Genomic DNA, 18,037 nt, shown 5'->3' with positions numbered 1-18,037 from the left:
ACCTGCTGGGCTCCGGTGATCCTTCTGCCTCAGCCTTCCAAGTAGCTGGAAGTACAGGCGCGTGCTACCACACCTGGCTATTTTTTTTTATTTATTGTAGAGATGAGGTCTCGCCAAGTTACCCGGGCTGGTCTCGAACTCCTGGGCTCAGGTGCCTCCACCTCCCAAAGTTCTGGGATTACAGTCATGAACCACTGTATCCAGCACCTCCTACTTCATAAAGGAAGTAGAACCTATCTAATGGGAGCTCCCTCAGTTTCTCAGTTCCCCTCTTCCTAATGAAGACCCATCTCTCTGTGTATGTTCTAGATCCCATTCCTTCCCTCCTTTTTAGGGACCTTTCTTCATTTCTTCTTTTTTTTTATACAGTAGTCGCCCTTATCCATGGTTTCACTCTCCTGTAGCCAGTTGTGGTCTGAGAATATTACACACTAGGATATTTTGAGAGAGAGATCACATTCACATAACTTTTATTACGATATGTTGTTATAATCTTTCTATTTTATTATTAGTTATTGTTATCTCTTACTATTCCTAATTTATAAATTGAACTTTATCATAGGTATGTATTCATATACATAGGAAAAAAATAGTACAATTGACCCTTGAACAACTCATAGGTGCTGACTCTTGCGTAGTCAAAAATTCACATATAACTTTTGACTTCCCCAAAATTTAACTACTAATAGTCTACTGTTGACCGGAAGTCAGCATAATAATAGCAACATAATATAGTCAAGTGCCATGGCTCGTGCCTATAATCCCAGAACTTTGGAAGGCCAAGGTGAGAAGATTGCCTGAGCCTGCGGGTTTGAGACCAACCTGGGCAACTTGGTAAGACCTCATCTCTACAGTAAATAAAAATATTACCAGGGCATGGTGGCGCGTGCCTGTAGTTCCAGCTACTTGGAAGGCTGAGGTGGAAGAATTGCCTGAGCCCAACAAGTCGAGCCTGCGGTGGCCGTGAGCATGCCACTGCACTCCAGCCTGGGCGACAGAGTGAGACTCTGACTCAGAAAAAAATAATAACATAGAATGCCATAATAACATAAGCAGTCAATTGACACATTTTGTATATTATATGTATTATCTACTGTGTACTTACAATAAACTAAGAAAAAATTTTATTTTATTTTTATTTTTTCTATTTTTTAGTTGGAGTCTCACTCTGTCACCCAGACTGGAGTGCAGTGGCTGCTCCCTGCCACTGCAGCCTCGACTTGCTGGGCTCCAGCGATCCTTCTACCTCAGCCTTGCAAGTAGCTGGAACTACAGCCACGCGCTACCATGCCCAGCTAATTTTTTACTTAGTGTAGAGATGAGGTCTTGCCAAGTTGCCCAGGCGGGTCTTGAATCCGCGGGCTAAGGCAACTCACCTCGGCCTCCCAAAGCACTGGGATTACAGGCTGAGCCACCAGCCCGGCCAAGAAAAAATTTTATTTAAAAAATTATAAAGAATATACATTTACAGTACTGTACTGTATCAATACCATAAGTTTATATCATCTGTTTATAAGATGAATCATCTGTCTAAAATGGTGGGCAGTCTCAGCTGCAGACCTCTGTGGTACATGTTAAGCAATTGGAGTTCTTGTAATGTTGTGACTTTGCTTCTTGGGAGTACTTCTAGCATCACTAGTGACCTTTCATAAAGGTCCCATGGTGTTATTCATGGTTTACGGTATGGCACTAAACACAAAGAAAAATACGTGTGAACCATGATAGATCACTTTTTATCTTATTATTTATTATTATTATTTTAGAGACAGGGTTTTACTATATTGCCTAGGCTGGACTTAAACTCTTGAGATCAAGCAGTACTCCCACCTCAGCCTCCCAGATAGCTGGGACTATAGACACCTGGCTAGAGAGATCACTTTTCACTGTAATACACAATTTACTGGAGAGACGAACTGCTCACATGGAACTGATTAGCATCACATGGAGTTTTAAGTGAATATTTGCAGCATTTGAGCTTACTGCAGTAGCAGTGGGAGGTGGCTACAAGATGATTACAGTAGTATGCAGTAAGTGCTCTAGCTCATTATATGATTTAATACTGCATCTTTACACTTGTTTACATTTCCCTTGACTTCAGATGGTACCATGTCCAGTCTGTGTGTGCATAGGTTTTGCTAAATCTTAACTTTTTTTTTTTTGAGTTGGAGTCTCACTCAGTCGCCTAGGCTGGAGTGCAGTGGCACGCTCACGACCACCCCAGCATTGACTTGCTGGACTCCGGCAATTCTTCCACCTCAGCCTTCCAAGCTGGAACTACAGGCAGATTCTACCGCACCCGGCTAATTTATTTATTTATTTATTGTAGAGACGAGGTCTCATCAAGTTTCCTGGGCTGGTCTTGAACCCACGGGCTTAGGCAATCCACCCACCTTGGCCTCCCAAAGTGCTGGGATTACAGGCTGAGCCACTGCATCTGGCCTTTGTGCATTTTTTATGGTAATAAATGATAAAATAGACTAGTATCTATACTTTTGTATTCATAACATACCTAACTTTTCTTAATTTTTTTACTATTCCTAGGCTACATGGTTTGTCCATTAAGTTTTAAAAAATTTATTACAAATCCCCCCCAAAATTTTTCAATATATTTATTGAAAAAAATCTTCATATAAATGGTCCCACGCAATTCAAATCCATGTTGTTCAAGGGCCAACTATATTTATAGGGTTTGATACTATCTGCAGCTTCAGGTACCTACTTGCGGGGAGGTCTTAAATGTATCCCCTGCAGATAAGGGAACATTACTGTATCTCCAACCTCCTTTTGGTATTAGATCCACATCCATTTAATCACCAGGTTCTAGTCATTCTACCTCCTAAGTGTTTTTTGAATCTGTCTACTTTTCTCAACTCCTCTGTCATCACTCTAATTCATGTCAATATCATCTCTTAATGTCACAGTCTCCTTATTGGTCTTCTCATGTCTGTTTTTACCCCCTTCAAATCCATCCTCCACAGAGTAGACAAAACGATATTGTTAAAATGCATATCTTATCAGAGGAATAGCCAGGCATTAACATCTGAGGCAAGGTACCTACCTTTTGTTTTCTTTTGTTGATGGGGGAAATATCTTCTTGTGGATCCTCTTCTCATTTTCACTCTGCATTCTTTCTCTCTTTTTCTTTTAAATATATATTTTATTTTGTAGACACAAGGTCTTGCTATGTTGCCCAGGCTGGTCTCCAGCTTCTAGCCTCAAGGGATCCTCCCACTTCAGCCTTCACAAGGTGTTTGGATTATAGGCATGAGGCACTGCTCCTGGCCTACCCTGTCTTCTCTAACTTTCTTTCATCATCACCTTGACAAATGTTGGGTCAACATATTACTTTCAAATTGCTCAAAGGATTGATATATAATAATTTAAGTGACTCAAGAAAATTAAATGCTTCCCCTTCTCCCCTAGCTACGATTCTGCATCTAGTCATACTGCTTTTCACCATAAAATCTTTATTTAGGCTCCTTTTTCCTCTAAGGTAAAAGTTAACAATTCTTAATATCCTGTAAGGCCCTAAAGTGTCTCATTTCATTCCACTTTCCTTCCCATCCACTATGGTTTAGCCACCCTAACTTTGTTTCTCAAATGTGATAGCTCTCTTCACATATACTCTCCTACCTATGTCCGCACACATACTTTGCATTCTGGTTCTTATGCATTCCCCTGGTCTCAGCCTAATTTTACTATGTGGTGGCAGTAGGATGAGTGATTACAAACTGCACTTTATGGTCACATTAACCTGTTTCAAGGTTTCTCTGAGCCTTAATTTCCATATCTGTAAGATGGGGCTATATTTACTTCATAAGATTATTGAGAGACTTAAATAAGAGTTTGTATAAATTGTTTAGCACAATATCTGCAACACAGTAGACAGTAAGTACTCTTATTGCTTTAGAAAGCTAACTGCCCTTCTAGAGTCTAATTATTATTATTATTATTTTTAGTTGGAGTCTCACTCTGTCGCCCAGGCTGGAGTGCAGTGGCGTGCTCATGGCCACCGCAGCCTCGACCTATTGGTCAGGCAATCCTCCCGCCCAAGCCTTCCAAGTAGCTGGAACTACAGGCACATGCTATCATGCCCAGCTAATTTTTTTGATTTATTGTAGAGATGAGGTCTCACCAAGTTGCCTAGGCTGGTCTTGAGCCCCTGGACTCAGTCAGTTCTCTTGTCTCAGCCTCCCAAAGTGCTGGGATTATAGGCTTGAGCCACTGCACCCGGCCAGAGTCAAATTCTTTTTTTTTTTTTAATATATGGAACACTTCACAAATTTGTGTGTCATCCTTGTGCAGGGGCCATGCTAATCTTCTCTGTATTGTTCCAATTTTAGTATATGTGCTGCCAAAGCAAGCACCAGAGTCAAAGTCTTACGGTTGACTTTAGCACTATGGTATAAGCGAGGAAGTTGAGAAAGAGTTCTATTTGGGGGAATTTGTTGTGTATACTGTTGCGTCTCTATAATCGCTTTTTTTTTTTTAACAGGAGCAATAATAACACAAATTTGAATTTGGTTGTTTTTTTTTTTTTGAGTCAGGTTCTCACTCTTACACTTAGACTGGAGGGCAGTGGCATGATCACAACTCTCCGTAGCTTCAACCTCCTGGGGTTAGGCAGTCCTTCCACCTCAGTCTCCCAGGTAGCTGGGACTACAGATATGTACCACCATGCCCCTCTGGTTTTTTTTACTTTTTGTAGAGATTAGGTCTTACTGTGTTGCATAAGCTGATCTCAAACTCCTGGGCTCAAGCAATCCTTCTGCCTCGGCCTCCCAAAGTGCTGGGATTACAGGTGTGAACCTCTTCACCTGGCCATGATAGTCATTTTTTACTATGGCTGTTATCATTTTTAAATGTAGGCAATATCCAGGACACCTGCTATACAAAAGAACACCAGAAGACCTTCCTATTCAAGGACCTAAGGGAATAGATGAAGATGATCCTGTTAACTCTGACTACAACATGAAACTGACTAAATTTTCCTTCCAGATTGATAGGTAAAGAAACTCCTTTTTATTTAGTTTATTATTCCTGTATTTTGTCATGCTGACACTGTACCTTTTCGCTAAAGGTGTTTATTTGGGAGATACTTTTTAAATTTTTTTTTGAGTGGGAGTCTCACTCCATTGCCCAGGCTAGAGTGCAGTGGCGTGCTCACGGCCACTCCAATGTCAACCTGCTGGGCTCTGGCGATCCTTCCACCTCAGCCTTCCAAGTAGCTGGAACTACAGGCACACACTACCATGACCAGCTAATTTTTTGATTTATTGTAGAGACGAGGTCTTGCCAAGTAGCCCGGACTGGTCTCGAACCTGCAGGCTCAGGCAATCCACTCACCTCGGCCTCCCAAAGTGCCAGGATTACAGGTTGAGCCACCAAGCCCGGCCGGGAGATACTTTAAAAAAAAAAGTTCATCTTTGCCTGCTTTAGTGTTTTGTGTCATACCTTTCACTGTAATGGGTGTTAAGTTACATTATACTGTATCTTTCAGGTCTTGGAAAGCCCAGCTATCATCATTGAATGAAACAATAAAGAGCTCCAAACGGGAGGTCTCCTGTTTTGCTCCGTGGTTCCAGGATATTTTGCATTTGGAGTCCCCTGAATCTGGTAATCACAGTACCAGTGTGCAGAGCAGGAATTTAATTACACAGGACATAATGCATGGGCAGTATAATTTTCCACAGAAAGATCATGCCAAGACCAGTGATCCAGGAAGATCATGGAAGATAATACACTTCATTGAACAAGAGGAACCCATAGAGCTTAAATGCGTGTCTGTGACAGGATTCACTGCACTTTTTACTTGGACAATGGAAAAGACGGGCTGCACCATTGTCCTCTGGGATTTGGAGACCCAGGGCATGCAATGTTTTTCTCTTGGTAAAAAGTGTATTCCTGTAGACAGTAGTGGAGACCAGCAATTGTGCCTTGTTTTGACAGGTGAGAATGTTTGTATCAGATTGAAATCTATTGGCGAGAGGTATGCCTTAGTGTATTTTACTTCTGCTGTGCTGGTGCCTGCTCTCACCTCTAAGTGGTAATCATTCATGGGGGAAATTAAGTGTTGCTCTTAGTAATGATGTCTGATATATTTGGCTTTTAATTAAGGTCATTTCTGCTTAGCTAAATGCTAATATACAAGTCAGAGAAAGTTAAAAGAAATGAAGGTTGATTTTTTTTTTTTTTTAACCCAGAGAGTCTTCATTTTACTTCGGTCTCTACAAGCAGAGGTTGCAAGCTGGCTGCTCATGAGCCATGTATGAATTGCACATTTATTTTGTTTGACTTTCACTATCTAGCCTTTTAAAAAAAGGTGTTATTTATTGTAAGCAGTCAGAATTAGAGGATTTCACACAAAATCTTAATCTCCAGATGTTTCAGAAAAATTACAAGATTTGGCAACATTGGGCCTGCAGCCATTGCATAGTAACTTGTGGGTTGATAGTTCTCTTAGAATTTTGATAGTTCTCTTAGATGCGCCATTTTATTTCTGGTTAGGTTTTTCTTGCACTGCTCTCCCCACCTATTTGGCCCTTATAGGCATGGGACATTTTAATATGTCAGATATGCATTCATTCAGCATTTCTTTCTTTTTTTCTTTTAAAACAAAGTTTATTAGAGAAAGAAGAGAGGAAAGAAAGGGAGATGTGCCAGAGCTAGTGTGGGCAAGAGAAACTGCCCAGCATTTATTACATAGTCTTCTATAGAGATATTAAATGTTGTGAATGAACTAACCATGTGTTCTAAACCCACATTTTGGTAATCATGTATTTTTTGTGTCAGGAACATGCTGCTATTTTATTTTAGTAAACCAGAAATCTAATATTTCTGTAAATAATTAACATTTTCAGGTATTAATTGTGCAAGGTAATTGAGATTTAGTGCTGTTTCATAGGATGCATTGTTCTTATAAGAATTGGTGGCCGGGCTCGGTGGCTCAACCTGTAATCCCACACTTTGGGAGGCTGAGGTGAGTGGATTGCCTGAGCCCGCAGGTTTGAGACCCACCTGGGCAACTTGGAAAGACCTCATCTCTACAAAAAATTAAAAAATTAGCCTGGCGTGGTAGCTCACGCTTGTAGTTCCAGCTACTTGGAAGGCTGAGACGGAAGGATTGCTGGTGACCAGGAGCGGCCACTGCACTCCAGTCTGGGTGACTGTGCTTTAAAAACAAAACTTGACTGCGCATGTTAGCTCACATCTGTAGTCCCAGCACTTTGTTAGGCTGAGGTGGGAAGATTGTTGAGGCCAGGAGTTCAAGACCAGCCTAGGCAACAAAGAGAGACCTTGTCTCTACCAAAAATAGAAAAAATTAGTTGGGTGTGGTGGTTTGTGACTGTAGTCCCAGCGACTCAAGAGGCTGAGGCAGAAGGATCCCTTGAGCCCAGGAGATTAAGGCTGTAGTGGGAGACAGAATGAAAACCTGTATCAATAACTAAATAAATAACATGAAAACAAAACTCTTCCTTAAAAACATTGAAGGCTGGGCGCGGTCGCTCATGCCTGTAATCCCAGCACTTTGGGAAGCAGAGGTGAGAGGATTGCATGAGCTCAGGGGTTCGAGACCAGCCTGGGCAACATGGCGAGACCTTGTCTCTACAATAAATAAAAAAGTTAGCTAGGTGTGGTTGCACATGCTTGTGGTTCCAGATACTTGGAAGGCTGAAGTGGAAGGATCACTTGAGCCCAGCAGGTCGAGGCTGTGGTGGCCATGAGAGTGCCACTGCACTCCAACCTGGGTGATAGAGTGAGACTGACTCAAAAAAAAAAAAATTGAAAAACCATGGTGAGGGCCAGATGCCTCTAATCCCAGAAACTTGGGTGACCAAGGTGAAAGGATTGCTTGAGCCTAGGAATTCAAGACCAGCCTGGGCAACATTGCAAGGGAGACCTCATCGCTACAAAAAAATAAAAAATTAGCTGGGCATGGTGGCACACAGCTGTAGTCTCAATTACTTGGGAGGCCGAGGCAGAAGAATCGCCTCAGCCTAGGAGGTCAAGGCTGTGGTAAGTTGTGGTCCTGCCACTGCACTCCAACCTGGGTGACAGAGTGAGATTCAGCTCAGAATTTAAAAAAGCAAACACCATGATGAATTAATTAAGGTTATAGTAGTACATGGTGTCCAATAAATATATTTGTAGTTATAATACTGAAGTATTGGATAATTATTAATTCCTAAGTCATAATCCTAAGAACTAAATTCTTACAATTTATTAAAGCTAACTTTTTATTTTTCCTGTAGAAAATGGACTCTCTCTGATTTTGTTTGGTTTGACTCAAGAGGAGTTTTTAAACAGACTAATGATTCATGGAAGTGCCAGCACTGTGGACTCTCTTTGTCATCTCAATGGTTGGGGGAGGTGCTCAATTCCCATACATGCACTGGAGGTAACAGAATTAAATGTCTATAGGACTTTACTTGATTATTTTCTGTCATATACTCTTATTTGAACTGAAAATTTGAAAGAATTCATTTAACCTAGCAGCAAAAAGAACTGTAGTGTTTATTCATCCACTTACTCGGTTTTAGATATTACATTATCCTAACTCAATGGTCCTAGGGTTAAGATTTTTTTTTTTTTTTTTGATTGGAGTCTCACTCTGTTGCCCAGATTGGAGTGCAGTGGTCGCTCCCGGCCACCGCAGCCTCGACCTGCTGGGCTCTGGCGATCCTTCCGCCTCAGCCTTCCAAGTAGCTGGAACTACAGGCGTGCGCTACCACGCCTGGCTAATTTTTGATTTATTGTAGAGATGAGGTCTCGCCAAGTTGCCCAGGCGGGTCTCGAACCTGTGGGCTCCGGCAGTCCACTCACCTCGGCCACCCAAAGCGCGGGATTACAGGCTGAGCCACTGAGCCCGGCCCTCTTTTGACTTTAAAAGATATGAGATTATAATAAATATTATTTGAGAAAGAAAAAAGTATAGGAAATAGAGGCAACAATATGCTAATGAGACTCTGACTCCCACAAAAATCGCATACCATAAATTTCACCCTTTTAAAGTGTATTAGTATACTCATAGTTGTGCAACCATTACCACTGTCTAATTCTAGAACATTTTTATCACCCCACAGAGAAACCCTAGACCCATTAACAGTCACTCCCTATTCCTTGCTGTCCCTGAGTCCCAAACACTAATCTGTTTTCTGACTCTAGATTTTTCTCTTCTGGACATTTCACATAAATGGAATTATAAGGCCAGGTGTGGTGGCTTACACCTGTAATCCCAGCACTTTGGGAGGCGGAGGTGAGAGGATTGCCTGAGCTCAGGAGTTTGAGACCAGCCTAAACAATATGGCGAGACTTCATCTCTACAGTAAATCAAAACATTAGCCAGGTGTGGTGGCACATGCCTGTGGTTCCAGCTACTTGGAAGGCTGAGGCGGAAGGATTGCTTGAGCCTAGCAGGTCCAGGCTGAGGTGGCCATGAGCAATGTGCCACTGTACTCCAGCCTGGGTGACAGTATGAGATTCTGACTCAAAAAAATAAATAAAAAAAAATAAATAGAATTATAATCTATGTAACCTTTTGTGGCCTACTTTCATTTAGCATGTTTTCAAGGTTTATCCATGTTGAAGCATGAATTGCTAGTACTTCATTTCTTTTTATGGCTAAATATTCCGTTGTATGGTTATATACCATATGCTGTTTATCCATTCATCAGTTGATGGACATTTGAGTTGATTCTACTTTTTGTCCATTGTGAATAGTTCTGCTATGAACATTTGTGTTCATAGTTTTTATGTTGACATATGTCTTTATTTCTTTTGGGTATACGCCTAGCTGAGGAATTACTTGGTCATTTAATTTTTGTGAGGAATCACCAAACTCTTTTCCACAGTGGCTATACCATTTTGCACTCCCACCAGCAATGTATAAGGGATACTAGTTCCACATCTTACTAACACTTGATATTGTCTACTTTTTTAATTGTAGTCATCCTAGTGGGTATGAAGTCAAAATTGTGGTTTCCATTGCATTTCCTAATGACTAAAGATGTTGAACATGTTTTCATGTGCTTATTGGCTATTTGTATATGGTATTTGGAGAAAAGTTTTTTCAATTATTTAGTCTCTTTTTATTTATTTATTTATTTTATTTATTTTATTACTTTTATTTTATTTTATTTTTTTGAGTTAGAGTCTCACTCTGTCGCCCAGACTGGAGTGCAGTGGCTGCTCCCGGCCACTGCAGCCTCGACCTGCTGGGCTCCGGCGATCCTTCTGCCTCAGCCTTCCAAGTAGCTGGAACTACAGGCACACGCTACCACGCCCGACTAATTTTTTGATTTATTGTAGAGATGAGGTCTCGCCAAGTTGCCCAGGCGGGTCTCGAACCCACAGGCTCAGGCAGTCCACTCACCTCAGCCTCCCAAAGCACTGGGATTACAGGTTGAGCCACCGAGCCCGGCTTAGTCTCTTTTTAAATTGGATTGTCTTTTTCTTGCATTCTAAGAGTTCTTTATATATTCTGAATGCTAAACCCTTATGAGATGTATGATTTACAAGTATTTTCTCCTATTGGGGGGGTCATCTTTTCACCTTCTTGATGATGTTCTTTGAAGCACTAAAGATTTTAATTCCAATGTAGTCAATTTATCTATTTTGGGGGGGGGTGGAGGTCACTTGTGTTTTGTGTCATATCTAAAAAGCCATTACCTAATCTGAGATCGCAAAGATTTACTCCTTACTCTTAGCTCTTTATAGTTAGGTTTATGCTGCATTTTGAGTTAAATTTTTGATATGGTATGAAGAAAGGGTCCAACTTTATTCTTTTGCATTCTTTTGGGGGTGTTCAGTTGTCTCAGCAACCTTTGTTAAAAAACATATTTTTATGTACTCTAAAATATCATTGTAAGACAGAGATTTGTCACCTATAAATCTACCATCAGAAGTAATCATATTTACTATTTGCTATTTACTTAGTTATTTACTTATAGTTCCTATGTATTAACATTAATAGTAAACAAGTGTTATCTCATTGATATTCTTATTAACACTATAGGTAAATACTGTTATCCCCATTTTATAAATGAAGGAACTGAAGCACAGAGAGGTAAGGAAATCTAATTTAGCTATACATGGGCATAGGTGGTAGCACCAGGATTTTAACTCAGGCATTAATCCCACGCCTTGGGAGGCTGAGGTGAGTGGATTGCCTGAGCCCACAGGTTTGAGACCCGCCTGGGCAACTTGGTGAGACCTCATCTCTACAATAAATAAAAAAATTAGACAGGCGTGGTAGCTCGTGCCTGTAGTTGCAGCTACTTGGAAGGATGATGCGGAAGGATCGCCGGAGCCCAGCAGGTTGAGGCTGCGGTGGCCGGGAGCGGCCACTGCACTCCAGTCTGGGCGACAGAGTGAGACTCCAATTAAAAAAAAAAAAAAATCTGTTACTGTAATGAACTGTACTAATTATTACATTTTTATTGTGAAATATGTGTAGTAATATAACATATATAACAAAGTATGTAGAATAAAGTTTAATAAATAATTATTAAGCAAAAACTTTTGTTACCAACATCCAGACCAAGAAATTAAACATAAAATAAAAAAAAAAAAGAAAAAAATAGAAATGAAACTTAGGCTGGGCGTGGTGGCTCAAGCCTGTAGTCCCAGCACTTTGGGAGGCCAAGGCAGAGTATTGCCTGAGCCCAGGGGTTCGAGACTAGCCTGGGCAACTTTGCAAGGCCTCCTTTCTACAATAAATTAAAAAATTAGCTGGGCAGGGTGGCGCGTGCCTGTAGTTCCAGCTACTTGGAAGGCTAATGTGGAAGGATCCCCTGAGCCCAGCAGGTCGAGGCTGCAGTGGCTGTGAGTGTGCCACTACATTCCAGCCTGGGCAACAGAGTGAGACTCCAACTCAAAAAAAAAAGAAATGAAACATAACATGCACTCCAGAAGCTCCCTTGTGCCCGCTACTGTTTGAAAATTAAAATTTAGTCCCTGTTCTTTTAGAGGATATTCTAGGAAATATAGTGTACATATTTAAATTGTCAAATATGAAGTTAATGACTTTATTATATTTTGGGTAACACAAGTTCATTGAAGACTTTAATTTCATTTATTGTTGCCATATTTGTTATTGTTATTTTTAAAACACTTTAGACATCATTATAAGGATGTATTTAGGTTCATTTTTTATTTATTTTGATTTTAAAATTATTTTTTAAGTTGGAGTCTCACTCTTGCCCAGGCTAGAGTTCAGTGGCATGCTCACAGACACCATAGCCTCTACCTGCTGAGCTCAGGCGATCCTTCCCGCCTCAGCCTTCCAAGTAGCTGTAACTACAGGCACGCGCCACCACATCCAGCTAATTTTTTGATTTATTGTAGAGATGAGGTCTCGCCAAGTTGCCCAGGCTGGTCTTCAACTGGTGGGCTCAGGCATTCCTCTCATGTTGGCCTCCCAAAGTGCTGGGATTTTGACATAAGCCACCGTGCCCGTCCCATTGATTGATTGATTAAGTAGGAGTCTCACTCTGTCTCCCTGACTGGAGTGCGGTGGCACACTCACAGCCACTGCAGCCTTTACCTACTGGGCTCAGGCGATCCTTCCGCCTCAGCCTTCCAAGTAACTGGAACTACAGGCACATGCCACCATGCCCAGCTAATCTTTGATTTATTGTAGAGACAGGGTCTTGCAAAGTTGCCCAGGCTTGTCTCGAACCCCTGGGCTTAGGCAATCCTCTCACCGTGGTCTCCCAAAGTGCTGGGATTACAGGTTGAGCCACCGCACCTGGCTTTTTTATTTTTCTTTTAAAACTTTGTGAAAAACTATGACACACACACATATTAGCCTAGACCTACACAGGGCAGGATCATCAGTATCACTGTCTTCCTCTTCCACATCCTGTCTCACTGGAAGGGCTTCAGAAGCAGTAACACATAAGGAGCTGTCATCTCCTATGATAACAATGCCTTCTTCTGAAGTATGTTTTAGGAGATATCTTAGGACCTGCCTGAGGCCCTTTTACAGACAAATTTTTTTTTTTTAGTTGGAGTCTCACTGTCCCCAGGCTGGAATGCAGTGGTATGGTCACGGCCACTGCAGCCTCGAACTGCTGAGCTCAGGCAGTCCTCATACCTCAGCCTTCCAAGTAGCTGGAATTACAGGCACACGCCACCATGCCCAGCTAATTTTTTTGATGTATTGTAGAGACGAGGTCTCACTAATTTGCCCAGGCTGGTCTCAAACCCTGGACTCAGGCAATCCTCTTCTCACTGCCACCTGTCAATGTGCTGGGATTACAGGCATGAGCCACTGTGCCTGGCAATTCTTTTAGCCTCTATGAGTCTTTGTTACATGTGGATAATTCTTCATATCACACAGTGGACTAATTCTCTCTTCAGTTGTGTCTCATCTGCTATTAAACACATCTGTTGTGTTTCTAATTTCAATTTTTGTATTTTTTCATTTCTTATTGTCTTTAAATGTGTTATTTTGAAACTTTAAAAATCTACAGAAAAACTTCAGAAAATAGTAAAATGAACATTTCTTCACCTAGGTTCAACTGTTAACATTTTACACATTTGCTTTAACTATGTATATTTCTTTGTTTTGTTTTGCTGAACCACTTGAAAGTTGCAAACTTCATAACCCTTTACTCTAAGTACTTTACCATATATCTCCTAAGAACAAGAATATTCTCTTATTTATTCATAGACAATTCAGTTTTTCCTCCCACCACTCAGAACAAAGGCATAGTTTATTTATGGCCTCCCTCTGGGGTCAGTAATTTTTGTAGTTCATCCTGTTTTGATGGGATGTTACCTTATTGGACCCTAGGTTTTATCCTGTCTTTTCTTCTTCCATGTACAACTCCTACCAGTTTCTCTCATCTTAACCTCCTTAGCATATTAACATCCAAAAACTTTGGCTCATTGGTTCTTAAAATCTGGTTCCCTGACCAGCAGCATCACCATCACCTGTGCTGATAATGCGCATTATCAGGCCCCATCCCATACTTGATAATTCAAGAAAGTTTAGGGTTGGAGTTTTGTAATCTACATCTTGACAAGCTCTCCAGGTGATTGTTCTGCACAATGCTTTATGTTAGGAGTGGCAAACTTTTTCTGTACAGGACCAGATAATGAATATTTTAGGTTTCGCAGGCTACATACTCTATTTCAACTACTTAGTTTGTGCCATTGTAGCCATAGACAATATGTAGAGGAATCGGTGTGACTATGTTTCCCAAACACTTTATTTACACAAATAGCAAGGGCTGGATTTGGTTGGTGGGGCTTAGTTTTTCCATCTTTGCTTTAGGCTATCAGAGATCTCCAGATACTTTCAGGCAGCTTTTGGCTTTAGAGCTCAGTTAATTTTTTAATTTTTGTTTCTCCTTGTTTTATCCTGAGGATTTTCCTGACTTTCCACTTTAGCTGAGCACTTAGAGATATATATTTAACCTATAATTTTTAGTTGTTGTGTGTAAGAAGATTCAAGATGCCTAGTCAAAACTGGGAGTCTGTTGTTTTGTTTTTTTTTTTGCGTTGGAGTCTCACTCTGTCGCCCAGACTGGAGTGCAGTGGCTGCTCCCGGGCACCGCAGCCTTGACCTGCTGGGCTCCGGCGATCCTTCCGCCTCAGCCTTCCAAGTAGCCAGAATTATAGGCATGTGCTACCACGCCCAGCTGATTTTTTGATTTATTGTAGAGAGGAGGTCTCGCTGCCCAGGCGGGTCTCGAACCCGCGGGCTCAGGCAGTCCACTCACCTCAGCCTCCCAAAGGCACGGGATTACAGGCTGAGCCACCGAGCCCGACTAGGAGTCTGTTTTTAACCTGCTTTTCAGTTAACCTATATCATACTGCTATAACATTTTAATGCAAATAGATTATAATTTAACTGTAAGAGTATTCCCTAGTACTTAGCTTTAACTACTTTTAGAATTATAAGATGGTAGAACTAAAAGAGCCTTTTAGTCTAATAACCTCCTGTTTCTACTGAAGCAAAAGCTGATGTTCAGAAAGGTACAGAGACTTTCCCTGAGTCGCATAATTACTCATTGTCAGAATCCTCACTAGAACCCAAGGACTCCTGTAATCTCAGAACATTAGGTTCTAAAGTTAAAAAAAAATCTGTATCCTGATTTTCTTCCTATTATAATTTATTTCTAAACTTTTCCCTCCTCATTTCAGGCTGGGATAGAAAATCGTCAGCTGGACACAGTAGATTTCTTTTTGAAGAGCAAGGAAAATCTTTTTAATCCATCCTCAAAATCTTCTGTACCTGATCAGTTTGATCACTTTTCATCACATTTATATTTAAGAAGTAAGTAGAATAAAGACATCAACATTTTTGTCACTTAATCTTTTTAGTCACTTTCAAATTATTGTTGTAGTTTCTGATAATTGATTTAGTACTTGCCAAAACTCAGTCATGTGTTTTATATATTTTGCAGAAACTTGAGAAGTTGTCAGAATCTGTAAATGTCTTCATTCTAAGTACTGTACTGTGCTTTGTATTTTTAGTATGCCGAGAAGAGATGATATTTCAAATTCAAGAGAATTTTATACAAGAGAGAATAAAATGTATTTGCAACCATCTGAGATGTGTATTGATAGTATAGTTTTCTGAGTGGTGGATTGAGACTTGTTATAGAATTTTCACCTTGGACTAATTCTGCTTTTTTGCTACATTACCAACACTTCAAGATTTTGGCATTTCTTTTTAACTAATAGAAAGCCTAACTTTTATTCTTTTAGAGGAATAGAGTAATAAGGTGTATTTTCCCCTTGTTAAATAAAAATTATAGAAGACCATTGTTTTGAACTGAAGTCCTGTACTAGGCCACAGCAAACCAGACCAAAAATAAAAATGGAGTCACCTATGTTAAAATGCCATATCATCAAACCTAAATTATCTGACCTTGGGAAAAATCAGAGGAGATAACAGCCAATTTCGCTAAAATTCCAGTTTTCATCTTTAATCAGCATGATAATGAAGTTCCCTCTGCTATAATCCTTACATAAAGAAGTAGCCTGATGTTAATTATTTTTCTATTGTTTCTATTATACTGGAGACAGCCCAGTCCTCCCCTTACAAGAAAAGTAGCTTTGAAAAGACTAATATATGCTCTTTGTTCTTTGCTTCCATTTTCTTCAGCTCTTCTCTGTCTATAAAGCCAACCCCTTCTGCTCAGCTCATTAGAACACTTTTTCTATTTTATGGAATTAAGTGCTGCTCCATTCTAGGATTGCAGTGTAGCCAATTGAGATCTTTAAATTTGTTGTAAATTTGTCCTTTGACATCCTGTACATAGTTTTTTAATCTGCTTTTTTCCACTTGCTGATACACTTTTAAAAAAAATTTATTTAGTCAGTCTCATTCTGTTGCCCAGGCTGGAATGTAGTAGCACAATCACAGCTCACCAAAACTTTGACCTCCTGGGCTCAGGCAATCCTTCTGTCTCAGCCTCCCAAATAGCTGGGATTACAGGTGCACGGCACCATGCCCAGCTAGTTTTTATTCATTTTTTTGTAGAGACAAGGTCTCACTATGTTGTCCAGACTGGTCCCAAACTCCTGGCCTCAAGTGATCCTTCTGCTTCAGCGTTCCAAAATGCTGAAATTATAAGCATGAGCTACTGTGCCTGACAGTAATATACTGTTGACATTTTTCTTGTTAATAATATAACTAATCCAGGCATGGTGGCTCATGCCTGTAATGCCAGCACTTTGGGAGGCAGAGGCAAGAGGATTGCCTGAGTCCAGGAGTTCGAGACCAGCCTAGGCAACTTGGCAAGACTTCATTTCTACAATAAATCAAAAAATTAGCCGGGCATGATGGCGCAAACCTGTGGTTCCACCTACATGGAAGGTTGAGGCAGAAGGATCACTTGAGCCCAGCAGGTTGAGCCTGCCTTCCAAGTAGCTGGAACTACAGGCATGCGCCACCATGTCCAGCTAGGTTTTTCGTTTATTGTAGGGATGAGTTCTCTCCATGTTGCCTAAACTGGTCTTGAACCATGGGCTCAGGCCTTGGCCTCCCAAAGTGCTGGGATTACAGGCTTGAACCACCACACCCGGCTGAAGTAATTCTTAAACAAAAGCATTATGATTCTAATATGAGAAGTCCTATCTCTTAAACAAAAGCTTTATGATTGTAGCGTCAGAAATCTTATCTATAGGAAAAATGGGATGCAAATAGTCAGTATCTAGTCACTTTCAGTTACAAGAAAGTGAGACAAAGTGCAGTCTGATTAATGCTTAATTATAATTATATTTCTGTCCAGAATTCTTGTTAACCTTGTAAGGACAGCTTTAATAATAGGTATATTTAAATAGGTTAATTACGGTGACATAGAATTTCATTTGTATAGGCTATACCATAATTTATCCAGCCAAACCCATGTTAGACATAGATTGATTCCAGTTTTTAAATATTGGCAATGTACTATAAATGCTGTGTTTGTGTAATTTCACAAATATGTAATTACTTACTATTATATTACTAGAATTTAATAAATTCTAGACTTGGAATTCCCATGTATAAGTGTATATACAATTTACGTTCTTAAATGCCTTGATAAATTGTCCTCTGAAAAAGTTTTATCAATTTGTACTCTATTCATATGGAGAAAATGACAACTTGCTCTTTTCTCACTGATACAGTGTTAGTTTTCACTGAGAATATGAGTTGGATATTTTCTTTTTTTTTAAAATCTCTTATGTGGTGGAATGATACTTTCTAAAACACATCCTCTTTTGTTGTGAGTGTGGTTTGGTCTCCTCCCTCTTGAATTGCTGGCTTTTTTACTGCTCCAATTAAAAAAAAAAATCTGCTTGGGTTTATAGAAAAAGTCCTGTTTGTAGTATTAAGCAGGGTTCCATCGGCAATTGTATGGTCATTATTCACTTCTGCTGTTTGTTGGTCAGTGATTTCTCTTTACTTCACGCTTTTTTTTTTTGAGTTGGAGTCTCACTTTGTCACCCAGACTGAGTGCAGTGGCATACTCCCAGCCACCGCAGCCTTGACCTGCTGGGCTCCGGCAATCCTTCCGCCTCAGCCTTCCAAGTAGCT

At 40.4% G+C, this 18,037-nt stretch overlaps 1 protein-coding gene across 3 annotated transcripts in view; it reads left to right on the top strand.

Annotated features, from left to right (window-relative positions):
- The window catches only part of SPG11 (SPG11, spatacsin vesicle trafficking associated), a 100,261-nt gene that overhangs the window by 12,436 nt on the left and 69,788 nt on the right, over positions 1-18,037 (top strand). For all 3 annotated transcript variants that reach the window (XM_008069629.1, XM_008069628.1, XM_008069630.1), the window contains exons 5-8: positions 4,869-5,006; positions 5,501-5,949; positions 8,253-8,398; positions 15,154-15,286. In XM_008069629.1, the coding sequence (XP_008067820.1) occupies positions 4,869-5,006; positions 5,501-5,949; positions 8,253-8,398; positions 15,154-15,286 (866 nt within the window). The remainder of the gene's footprint in view (positions 1-4,868; positions 5,007-5,500; positions 5,950-8,252; positions 8,399-15,153; positions 15,287-18,037) is intronic.

Source organism: Carlito syrichta, unplaced genomic scaffold (assembly GCF_000164805.1).
Source record: "Carlito syrichta isolate Samal-C Ts95f unplaced genomic scaffold, Tarsius_syrichta-2.0.1 Scaffold312149, whole genome shotgun sequence".
Classification (NCBI taxonomy): Eukaryota; Metazoa; Chordata; class Mammalia; order Primates; family Tarsiidae; genus Carlito; species Carlito syrichta.
This window is presented reverse-complemented; position numbering and strand designations above follow the sequence as displayed.